The 12,672-nt window shown below is 36.9% G+C and overlaps 1 protein-coding gene across 1 annotated transcript in view; it reads right to left on the reverse strand.

Annotated features, from left to right (window-relative positions):
* The window catches only part of SLC27A2 (solute carrier family 27 member 2), a gene marked incomplete at its 5' end in the record, with an annotated part of 17,727 nt that continues 5,055 nt past the window's right edge, over positions 1 to 12,672 (reverse strand). Inside the window, 14 exon segments of the mRNA XM_080396359.1 lie at positions 1 to 1,648; positions 1,650 to 1,669; positions 2,760 to 2,890; positions 5,470 to 5,567; positions 6,195 to 6,211; positions 6,215 to 6,393; positions 6,933 to 6,966; positions 6,970 to 6,983; positions 6,986 to 7,022; positions 7,371 to 7,459; positions 7,462 to 7,483; positions 7,487 to 7,564; positions 11,171 to 11,295; positions 11,784 to 11,942. Coding sequence (XP_080252485.1) covers positions 1,495 to 1,648; positions 1,650 to 1,669; positions 2,760 to 2,890; positions 5,470 to 5,567; positions 6,195 to 6,211; positions 6,215 to 6,393; positions 6,933 to 6,966; positions 6,970 to 6,983; positions 6,986 to 7,022; positions 7,371 to 7,459; positions 7,462 to 7,483; positions 7,487 to 7,564; positions 11,171 to 11,295; positions 11,784 to 11,942 — 1,157 coding nt within the window. The 3' untranslated portion in view covers positions 1 to 1,494.

Raw genomic sequence — 12,672 nt, forward strand, 5'->3', positions numbered from 1 at the left:
CCGTTTGACTATTTATTTGCACCATGGATGCTTTTGGTTTTTTAAGACTTTCACTTAAACTGTCTAGACTAGTGTAAGGATCTGCGTGTGCAGACAATGCCAACATCACTTCTGAACTGTACAGAAATAAGGGTGTAACCCAAGAGATTTTGCTGTATTAGGGCAATTTAAAAACTCCCTGAGTTTAAAAACACAGCAGCCCTGCCATTCCCTCTGTGGAATGTGTTACAGTACGCAGGAGGCGTACACAGCCGTGCTGCAAGAGCCGTTGCCCTTGCTCTGAGCGCCTGTGGCCTTCCTCAGCATGGCCTAAGGTCTGTGAATCACAAGTGCGTGAGGGAAGAGAGCGGGAATGCTATTTCACCCTTTCTCAGAAGAACGAAGGGTCATTACAAAAGAAAGCATCTCTGTGCAGCAAACAAACTTATTGCTACAAGAGGCCAGTGATTTACATATTTTTCAATAACAATTTAAAAACCTGGGGGGAGAACAATCTGTTGAAGGCAACTCTAAATTCAGAGATACTACTATTGATTCAGGAAGCGTGATGATTGCTAGGAGATTATTCTGGGAAAGCACTGCTAGATGCTTGCTGCCTTCTCCATAGTTGTCTCCAGGCACCTACAATCACCCCCTCTTGAAGGCAGTGCATCTGCCAGATGGATCTTCAGTCTGACCCAGTACAACTGTTCTCAAGTTATATAAACAATGAGTCTGGTTAATCAGAAAAATTTCCCTACTTCATACAACATCAGCTAAACTCGGTGGGGTATACTGAAGCATGTGTTACAAGAGGCAGTAAAATTTGGCCTGTTAGATCTTTTCTTACTAGAAAGGGTTATTTTATTCCATTCTGTAATATTATTTGCCTTTTTTTTTTTTTTTTTTTTTTAATCCTAGAGAAGCCTAAGCCCCACTATATTACCTGGCTTGCCATTCCACCATTCGCACCTGAAGGAAAATATATCTTAGTTCTTACAAATTGTTCTCGTTCTGTGTGTGAATTTGGTGCATGAAAGATAAGAGGGTAAAATTGATAATGGATGAAAGTTAATGTAAGCATCTAATACGGTCCTTTTTTGATTAGTTACTTTGAAACAACGAAGTTTCATTAATGGTATTTCTTAATGAGTTTTCTGTTTTGACATAGGGATGTAATTTTTACTAATGCAGTGTTTCATCTTTTAATATGAATATAAATGTACCCACTTTCACATGCTTAGGTGCACAGTATTAACATTTGCAGCATTAACAATACATCTGCGCACAGTAGGAAGGTAGGTAGGAATCAAAGGGTGAAGGAGAGGAGGGGCCAGGCTAAGTACAAGTAGAGTTGAAGTTCTGCTTTGTTAAAACAATCCCACATTCACACTTTATTTCAGATACTGATATTTGCTAATATTAACAAACAGGATTTCCTGACAAGGTTAGAATAACATACTTTAAAAACTGAATATTATAAAACACAGGTTTTTGGGTTTTTTTTTTACATGCTTACAATTTGACATCATGTTTTTTTACAGAGTTATAAATGTCCTGGGTCATTTGTACATACAGGTTTTCTCTATCATCCAGGAAATACAGGCGATCTTTAATGACTGCTGGATTGAAACTCTCTTCCACTAGTTGTAATTTACGGTACTTAAAAAGTTGTAAGTTCAATGGCACTCTGCAAAACAAAATTACATCTCTACTTATCAATGTCAGCATATAATTGTGGGAATTAGATTCAATTTCCTAGATTTAAAGGGAATCATATTTAACAAAAATCCATACAGCACAGAAGTCAAAGGCTCACTAACAGAGGTCTAGACTATCTGCATTCATCAGATAATAACTGGAATATGTGGGCCAATAATCACTCTGAATGTAAGAAGTCCTGGGGCCACAGAAACGTTATTGAAAGGCTTACTTTACTTCTCTATTTAAATGAGGCGGGAACACTAGTTTCCAGCTTCTAGTCAGAGAGAATCAAGGGTTTAATCCAGAAAATAATTTATGTTCTTGGATCAAAAAACAATACAATTTTTCTCAGAAAAGAAGAGCAAAAAAACCATGGCAATTGCAGACTAGGCAGGACTCACTGTACTTTACATGGGATGGCAAGACAAACCACTGCTTTGGCTGGTTGACCGTTTTGTTTGTATAAATCAAAAGCTTAAAGATTGATGAAATGATTAGGTATGCTAGTATCTGTGTTAGTCCTTTTAAATCACTTCAGTGAATATGCAACCTTTCTCAAAGGAGCAATGTTTATTTTAAATAAATAACATGAGAAGTACAGCAAGAGAGACATTATTGCAACATTTTCCTAATTCAAGTTAAACTTTAGGATTTGGCTATTTATTCACTGGTAGGATCAAAATCTAAGGCCTCTCTTGCAAATTTGTGCATGTGTAGATCTTCATTTTGCACAGCACAGCCTGTAGATGGAGTTACACTAAACTGTGAACACAGCTGCATTACTGTGCTGAAGGAATCCAAAAGGAAATTATTTCCACTAAGATTTTCCTGACTTTCTGTGTTAAAATGTGCCAAGTATCCTGTAACTACTCATGCAACTTAGTTTTTTTCAGGCTGAACTGAAAGATCTGGGAGCAGTTCTGCTTTCGTATTGGTAAATGACAAGAGCAAGTGAGAGACAAAAGAAGCTTTTTTGAGAATTGTTAGTATAACTAGGAAGACCATAGTCCTCATAGAAAAGACAGAGAACACAATGCAGATGAGCACACAAAAGCTACTTGGAAACACTCGTTTACCTTAATCCTTATAAAATGAGGTCTTGCATAGCTTGGAAGGTGAGCCTTAACGTGCCTGTAAGTACTTTCTCCATTAAATTCCCAATTTTCCTTGAGTCGAATACATACCATTCCTGTTTTGCCTTCATAACCTGAAGGAATAATGACAACAAATAACTAGTTCATATGTAAATTTGAACTTCAGGCTAACCATTTCCCCCCCCCCCCCCCCTTTTTTTTTTTTTTATTTTCTCCTATAAGTGAACCCATCCTTCTAAGCCAGTTAGAAAACATTCTGACATATTTTCCTGTAGACATCTAAGTGATTAGATTTTCTTAAGCCTTCAGCATGCTAGATGCCAAACTCTTCTGAAAGCCTAGCATCAGAATTATAGATGGCAGACATCCTGAATATCATCCTCCTTTCAAAAGTCCTTGGAAAGGCTTTGGAAAATCAGGCCTCAGTACTCTGAGGCAGAAGTCTGCCTGCAGCATTTAACTGTGTGGGTTCATTTACTTTACAATAAATCACGGTAAATATGCTTGTACTTGTGCTGATAAGCTCATCCATGCAGAAAGAGGACAGAAAGGAATAAGACCCAGTTTAACATTGATTATTACCATATGAACAATTAATTAAGCACTGCAAAAATCAAAGGACTTCAGATTTTTTTTACTTGTTTATAAACAATACATACAGAGAGCTTCTTCCCTTTTGGTGGCTGAGGGATGGGACAACATTTGAACACAAACCTTTCAGTGTTTCTTCCATTTTATGGGATTATAGGTAATGCAAGAAGAAATATGTAATATTCCTATATGAAACTTTTACATTAGAACCATACTAAAGCTTTCACAGAATTGTGTTCAGAAGGAAGTGAAAACAAAGTAGCATCTAATGCTTAAAGAAAAGTAGAGTACAAGCATATGCTAATTTAAGATTAATTGTTCTTCAGTATCTTTTGAGTCTTGTTTCTATTTGCCTTTAACACCATGTATTGATCATACCTGGCATTCCAATTTGTTTATTCAAAATCTAGAGTGTTGAATTAATGAGTTTTCAGTTGATGTATACTACTGCTCCCTGCTATGTTACTGAAGTACAAATATTTCTGTGCCATGTAAAACAGAAAAAAAACCCAAACAGAATCCACCCAGTTCTTACACAAATGTGAGAGCCAGTTTGAACAATATTTTTGTTCCATAAAGTTCTTCCATAATTAGGTATCAATACCTCCTCTGTGTGGTTTTACAAGAGCATTAAGAATAACAGCATATCTTCCTGATCTCCTAGAGTGTAATCTGTACATAAAGAACTCTAGACCATTTATGTTGTTACCTTTCTTTTGAAATATCTTCTAGGGCAGCTATGTGTTTATTGCTACCACAGAGCAGCTGAAAACAAGGGCTATTTAAAGAGAGAGACTTGAATTTTAGATCAATGGGTGTAGCAGAGACATACATGATTAATAAAAAGTGTATTTATTTGAATTAAATTCACTATTCTAATAGATCATCTTGGTTTATAAACAGCCCTGTTATTCTAGCCTCAGAAACACTGGGCATTTCTATTCTCATGTCCTCTGCTTTTAGTAGAGGAAATAGCGAGTGGATCATAACGTTAACAGAACCTCTCACATGTTGAATAAATGGTGTAAGGAGCTGGTGGATGTAGGAAGACTGGCGTCTCTAACACACCTTTCAATTCCAAAATACTAAACTGTCATTGATATGATCCATGTTGTGATACACCATAGTCTGGAAGTCTTTCTGGAAAAGTGTGATACCCGTTAATTAATACTGATAGTGATAGTAATTAATCTGTTATACCTGTTAATATCTGCTAACTTAGTTAATAGGGGCTTCAGAGTTCCTCCTCTCCCTTAGACCACTCTAAGGGCATACAGCTTGTTATGCCACCTAGTCCAAACCATTTGTGCAATGCAGCACTCGGGATTTCTAACTTACTAACCTTGTTTGTTTGATTTCAGATTGCTATGTTACACTGTAAGAATGGGTTCCCTTTTAACTGTCCATCACAACCCACATGCAGTGAGGAGCTAGATGGGAGTCCTGTAGGTCTTGGGTAAGTGAGATATATGGATAGGAAGTTATGTTCAAAATACAGGAGACGAGACAGCAGGGTAAAGCTATATGTCCCCTCTTCTGTTTTCCAATACCTCTGGGAATCTGCCTTTAGCAGCAGTGCCTCTCAAATAAATAAAAAAAAAGCTGCCATAAGCACTTGGTTTATAAAAGTTCAAAGATATCACAGATTTTTTGAGGAGCAGAAAAAAGGCAGGTAAACGTGTCCGAACTTCTTGCGTTCCTTCAGATTGTTAAAGAAAGATGAAAAAGGGGAGGAATCAATTTCTTAAATGACATTCTTGTTCTTCTAGAAATTCAAGTCTGTTTTGTTTGTCCCACTCTACAATAATTGCAGACCTATATTCCTGTAGCAGATACAATGTTTATATCCAATATACTTAATCTCAAATGTTCTTCCATTCTCCTGTTACTATTCTTGTCATACTGTGTTAATATAAGATTTGGCTTTGGGTTTTTAGCTAATTAATATTGCATACATTTAAATGATGGAATGTATTGAATGTAGCTTACAAAAAATAAGCTGAAGTAGGGCTAGCTATACTCTGCAGTTCAGTATATTGACATTTTGTTAACATACTAAAAAATTCTTCTGTTGAAATACTTCCAAGTATTTCACTCATACCTGGAACAGATATTCCATATACAATAACTTCTTGAACGCGGTCAAGCAGTCCTAAAACATCTGCAACTTCTGTTGTAGAAACGTTTTCCCCTTTCCACCTGGAAAATAAGCAGTCAATAGTAATGATTTCTCTGTGTGTTACATACAGTGATCTCCAGTTTTAATGTCTGACTTCACGATGTGCTGAGCACTGTTTGGGATCAGAAAGCACTTTTGCACTAGAGCAAGGAACTTGTTATCCAGAGTAGAGAAAAGCATGCCTCAAAATGCAACAACGCATTCCAGATTATTCAAATCTAAGAAGAATTTAACACACTTAATCATGTTTAAAATGGCTCTAAACTTGTAAACAAAATGCCAAAATGTTACTTCTCTTAGATTCCATCATAGGCTCTATGCTTTCTGAGTTTTAAAAGTATAGTGAGTATGAAACCACAATGTTTTTATTCTGTGAATGTGACTGGTTTCTCACTGTTGAAAATACCATTCATTCATCACATTAAGCTGAACCCTTGTAGGCTCTGTATGCAACTATAAATATAAGTGATAAAATGGTGGAGGTGACTTGAAGTCCTCTCTTTTTCTCGCTGAGGTTAGAGGAATTCCTCTAAGAATTCCATCTAAGATGACAAGAAATCAGTCAGTAAATACTGGATATGAATTCAAACTTGAGAATGAGTCAGAATTTTCTCTTGTGACAAGCATATTTAAATAAACAAACTAACCAGAATGTGTCTCCTGTTCAATCATGGAAATAAATGAAGTTATCATTGTCAATCACTAAAAGGTCACTACTGTTAAAATATGAATCCCCTTTCTGGAAGACATCTCTTAATTGCTTCTTCTCTGTTTGATGTTTTGCTCCTGTGTAGCCATTAAATGGGGCATATTGGGTGATTTTGCAGATCAGTAGTCCAGGTTTACCTATAAAGAGGAAGAACACTTGTCTAAAAAGCACAGTGTAAATTGCCAAAAAATAACTAATTTTCATTACATCAGTGAAGTTTGCAGATGTTACAGAGTTATTTGAGAATTAAAAAATATTTTCATGCATACTTTTTCTATTGCCAATGGCAAAAAGTTTCAGCTGCTGCTGCAAAACAGAACTGCTTTCTATTTTGCAAATGTTTCTTTAGTGGCACGTTAAGTGCAAAGTCTGAGAAGAATTAAAGAACTCCTGCTGAAAGTCAAGATCTGTACTCAAAAGATGATAGCATGTCCATTATTAAAACTAGGTAAGTTATTAAAATACAAGTACACAGATGCTGCATTCCCCACTGTACTTTACCTTTCTGTTAAGCTGTATTACAATAGTATGAGATTTGTTACATATTTTCTAACCTGTATTTAAAATCCTGGCTTACTCCATGGCAATTCTTAGCATCTCTCCAGATAAAATTGATGCAAAGAGATGTAATTTTAAAAAGTAAGTCCCTTTCTGAAGTTCTTAAAGGAGTTTTTACCTTTGGGAACTCTTATGCAGTATCGGTTCTCATCTCAGACTGGTTCATCTTCTCTACGTTGTATTTAATCAATTCATAGTGTAAGATTTTCTAGTGGAAATTTGCAAAACGTATACACATGAATATTCAATCTTTGAAAAATATTTTCAGAATTTTACTACATAGTCAGCTTTCTATTTAATAGGAGGCAAATTCATCACATTTCAACTGGATGTACTGAGTCTCAATATTCTTTTGCCTGAACTAGCAAGAAATACCTGTGATATCTAGCATGGGCAGCTATAGACTGTACTTGGGGGGAGAATCTTCTCCCTAAACAAATTCATAACTGAGCCTTGGGTTCTTCCCAACTTGTCATACAAGTGGCCTGGTATATGCCCTTGGCAATATACTGAACTTCACCAAGGACAAAATGCCAGAATTTGTTGTTATTCTTACCTTCTGCAGGCAGTTGACTCTTCCCACTGCACCAGCTTTTCCAGTGTAATTAACAAAAGAAATGTTTCCTTCAGTTGATGCATAAAATCCAGAATATTAATATTTCCAAATCTTCAGATAAATTCCCTCCAAACATCAGCCCTTACTCCATTTCCTATGGCAAGTCTGACTTTGTGGTCTTGATCAGTGTTTCTCTAGAAACAAGAAACAGTCATGAATTCACATTTCTGCTGAGTGAAAGCAGAATTTCTACTTCTGGAAAACTCTGAAGGAAACTTTAGTCTAAAAGTATTGACCATATTCTGAAGCAAAATGCATGCAAATATCATTAAAGTTAAGCTTATGGTTTTGCTGTGGAAAAAGAAAATAAATTTCTGAGAAGTTAGGCTATATGTCTAAATGTAGTTAGGAGTTAACTTGATTTGGATGAAGACAGGAACAAATAATTCTATGCAGAAACTCAGGCACCATGTTAAACTATTTTGTTTGTAAGCCTTGTGAGTATCTGCAGAAGAGTGTAATTTACCCTGAATTCAGCAAAATATTTGCAGGATTTTAAATGGTGTTTGGGTAGAAAGGTAATCCCTTATGCCATTGTAAGAGCAGGATTGAGCCTGCTAAAAATTCTATTACTTCATATCGCTTTTAATAGTGCTATTAGATCTTTCTGTTTACACAGTAAAGTGATAAACACATAGCAAGGATGGCTGTCCATTTATGCCTTCGCTTAGATGCTTATGTTTGTCCTCAACAATAGGAAGTACTGAACTGGGTCAGACACTTGTAATTCATAAACTTACCTAACATGCTAATGAGTAACAATGGCCTCAAGAGAATTTTCCATCAAGTATGGAAAGGCTTTTTTGTCCCACTATCTGCCTTTTTCTCCAACTGTATATTTTATTTTATAATTTAATAGTACTTTAAGGCATGAAGAGTCTCTTAAAATATATATTGGCTTCTTAACTTGGAATACATTGCTGGTAGACTAGTCCTACTCTTTCAGCAACAGACTGGAATGTGTATTTGTGCAGAATAAGTATGTTGGCTCTGTGTCTTTCAGGTAATACAGTGCAGAGGACAATGCAGTAGATGGTAGAAGATGAGCATGGAACACTGGAATTGCAAAATGCTCTTTCAAGGAGCAATCAAAGAGAGAAATGTGGCCATTAAGACAAACATGAATTGGTCTTACAGTGTCATATTCCTGGAAAAAACCAAAAATTGCCACACTAAAATGGCTAAAAGTTTTAAATACTGTAAAACTAATTTTATTTTGGACTTTAGTCATCTCACTTCTGGATTGTTACTGCTTTTCTGCAAAGTAGTCTAGAAATGGATGTCTACATTTAATCTAAAGAAGAAATACATTAATATATAGTCCTGTCTGTGATATTGAGAGGTCTGCCATTGACATGTTAGCATGTCTGCTGAAATTCGGCATAGTGTCTAAACAATTTGCTGTTTGCTTCTTATAAAATCTTTGTTGTAGATGATGCTCTGCAACACCATACACAATACTGTAGTGTCTCATGAGAGAGACTCCAGTTCACTGGGCATTTATACATCTGAGCTTAAAAATCTTATTTTGAAATCATTCACTGAGGACAGAATGCTGCTTGGATCCACATTGTCCCTCATCTTCTGTTGTTCTCAAGTCTGTATTTTCAATCTTTCTTCCTCATTTGCTTAGCCAGATAATTTTTTTTTTTTATTTAGCCATTAATTAGTCACAGTTAATGAAAGGAGGAAGGAGGGACTTAGCAATTCACCCTTAAGGTGATTTCTGTAATACTTGGACTGTTCATTTGTTTTGAAATTACTACGTAAGTTAGCTGGTAATAGAATCAGAAAGAAAACTATGACGTGTACTGAGTTCTTTTCTTCTGTGTATTTGTAAAGGAAAGAAATGATAGCATAGATAAAAGTTACCAGCACAATAAGGAAGTTCAATAATCAAATGGCATTAGTTAAGACAGGTGACACCCTACATCAGTGTGGATCTTGCTTATACCGTGAGTTCCTCATGGAAAAGACTGTCTCTTACATCTGCAATAACAGGCTAAGCCCACTTGGCACCATGGCAGTTTAATTAGTAATTTCCATTCCGTCAAGTTCTTGCATTCTTAAGATGTTAATCCCATCTTTCTGGGAGACTTCTGCACTCATAGTAGCATGCATGTGGGTACATGGGATCAGGTATTATAAACCTTGCTTATGTAAAGGTGTTTTCTCCACTGGTGTTGATTCTTCTTTACTCCGTACATAGAATTCCTTATATATAAATAATGAAAGCTAGGCTATCTGTGCCTGTCTTAAAATCTGACCTTTGTAGATAAACAGCCACCAATAATGAGTAATCTTTAGAACAGCCTGAAATACTACTCAACTGTATCATTCAGTGGGCTTCAGATTCAGCTATTCGTGTTAATTTTTAATTAATGGGTCTCTTTAAGCTAAGTGCTCTGTGTGGCTAACACTACCAAACTCACCCCATTTGGGAACTAATTTATCCTTGGCTGGCAACTGTACGTATTTTTGAGATACCAGTTGAATTCAGGAATTTAGGGAGTGCCTTGTGACTCAGTTATATTTATGCATGTATACATGCTATGAAGAAACACAACTCTCTCAAAAGTAATTAGCTCATTCTTTAAGATTACTTTCCTAAAAAAACATTCTGCATGAAAGAAGAAAAGTTTTTCTCTTTTTCCACTGTTTTATTTATACCAGTTGAGTACTGGCTAATTATGAGTACTTGGCCAACTGGAATTTTCCATTAACTGCAGGACTGAGGTGTAATCACCGTCCTTAACTGTATGTTTAAAATGCCCGGTTTCCTTAACTCAGTTTTAATCTCCTCCACTTACACTTTTTTGATTAAATCTAGTGGCCCAATCCACAGGCCAAGTCTTCTGATTATTATAAAACCTTATTAGCGGTGTATTTTGGGCTAACAACTCGTGAAGAAATACTACAAAGCATTGCAGAATCTTGCTTAGATACCTCATTCCTGAGGAATCCCACTGATTTCCAGTGAAGATATTTCCAATCTCTGTAACTGACATCAGAGTGAAACCTCTGTATATTTCATATTTTGCACACTGACATAAGTTACAAAGAAACTGTGGACCTGATTCTCTGCTCTAGCTTATGGTTATCAAATGGTACGGGGGAGAGTGATTGATACCACCTTTGTTCTTACTAAATTCTCACTGCAGTTCACTAGGTCTACTGCCGTGAAAGCCATTTTAAGCAGACACGTTTTTGAAATTAAGGATTAACTAATACGATTTCATGGAACTCAGATGGAAAGTGCCTGTGAATAGGTACCCTATGAAGACAGTACATTAAGTGCATCTTCAGACAGGGCAGTCTTTAAATAATCACATTAACACTTTCACCTGGGGATCAGCTGACTGTCTTGGTGGGGACATCTTAGCTACAAAACTCTCAAAACTCACATTGCGCAAAAAACAGGTCCACTGGTTCCTACAGAACTCCTCGTTTTTGGTTTGCAGATGAAGTGCTCGTATAAGGTAAGCATTTTCTCTATCTATTTTAACAGAATGTTAAATTAATATAGTGCAATTCCTCCACTATTCAAAAGAATGATTAATTCAAGCAGTTTTTCTCCTTGAAAAAACTTACTGTTAGAATGCAATGAGATTACAGACATCTTTAGGGAAGGTTTTTTGTTGGGCTTCCCCCCCTCCTTATGGCTGGATTTTAAGCATAATGTAGCAAATATTCCTGGTAATGTCATTAGCTAAAAAAACCCAAGAGGCAGTTAATGTTACCTGTGGCACACTGCATAGATACCGAAGCACTTCCCCAATATACTGTATCACAGTTACATTATATTTTCTGCAGTCATCCCAGAACTGGCTTGCTGAAAACCTGGCACGCAAAACTATAGTTGCACCTGTGTAGAAAGAAGTAAAACAAATTACAGAAGGAACAATGCTTATTGTATTGTAAGACCTTACAGAATTTCTTAGCACAGCATTGTAGAAAGCTTCTAGAATTAGGGCTACATAGTCTTTGGAAGTACCCATGTATTGAAATACAATCCATGCTGAATAATCGGTTTAACCTCTATTCATCAGAAGTTAAAGGCTATTATTATGGATGAAACTCTGTACTAATTTATCCTAAAGCTGTCATGTAAGATAGGATATATCCTGTTTGTCCAGGTGATGAAATAAAATTTGTACGGGGTGAAGATCTGTGCACATCATATGATGACAGAGAAACAAGAACGTCTCTTGACTTAGCGGAGCTTCTGGTAACAGGGACATGTATAACCAAGTATTTCATCTCAAAGTTTGGTAGCTAGGGAAAGGCTTACTGTGTCTGTGCATGAATTCTGCACAGTGACACATTCATTCAGGCTAGTCAGGTGCACAGTACCTTTCATGATACATCCGTGGTCCCCAACGAGGAGGGCAGAGCTGTGATAGAGTGGTAGAGCAGTATACACAATATCTTCTGAGGTAACATTGCCAGCATCGAACAAACCACATGCCAGCATTATGCGTTCATGGTTAATCACTGCAGCTTTAGGAAGACCTGTTTACAATCAAAAAAGTGTGTGACTTCACTTGAACAATAAACATAGTAAGTCCAGTAGGTTTCACAAGGGCTTAAGCAAAGATTTTCTCTCATTCACTGATGCAAGCGGTAGTTCCAGAGTTCAGGGAGGTATGCAGCTCGGGTCTACGCAACACACTGGCGATTAGCCTCAGTGAGGCTATGTCTTCCTACATGTAAATTTTAGGTGATTACCCCCCATTAAGTGCCTGAATTCTCAGTACTATGGTACCTAGGAATCACAAGTACCTAGAGAATGAGGAAGTGGGATTTGGAGAATCTAGCATGCTGAGCGAAGGGAATGGAAATGCTAAAACGGAGGTTAATCTCAGATCTTGCATCTCCCCTGGAACTGGGTATCTCCTTGCAGCTCTGAATCATCCTAGATGAAACCGGAATTCGTACTACAAAATCTCTTCCTGGTTTCCCATCAGACGCAGTTGAACTGATTACTTGCTGAAACAGATACTAGAAGACAAAATTATGATAGTGCTTGCCAACTCTGTAAGAACAGAGATGTTAGAGCCCTTAAGGATGAAGGACACCTGAGGTATTTGCCTTCTGCAGCCCAAACAAGATTCAAATTTGTACTTCCATCTTTCCAGGGGAGTTCCTGCCCTAAGAGGCTTGAAGACTGAGCTAGTGTGGAGGCATACCCTGCTGCTCCTGGTGAAGCTATAGGTTTGAGTGCCTTCAGGTGTTGTCTTCA

Source organism: Falco punctatus (genome assembly GCF_963210335.1).
Source record: "Falco punctatus genome assembly, chromosome: 7".
NCBI lineage: Eukaryota > Metazoa > Chordata > Aves > Falconiformes > Falconidae > Falco > Falco punctatus.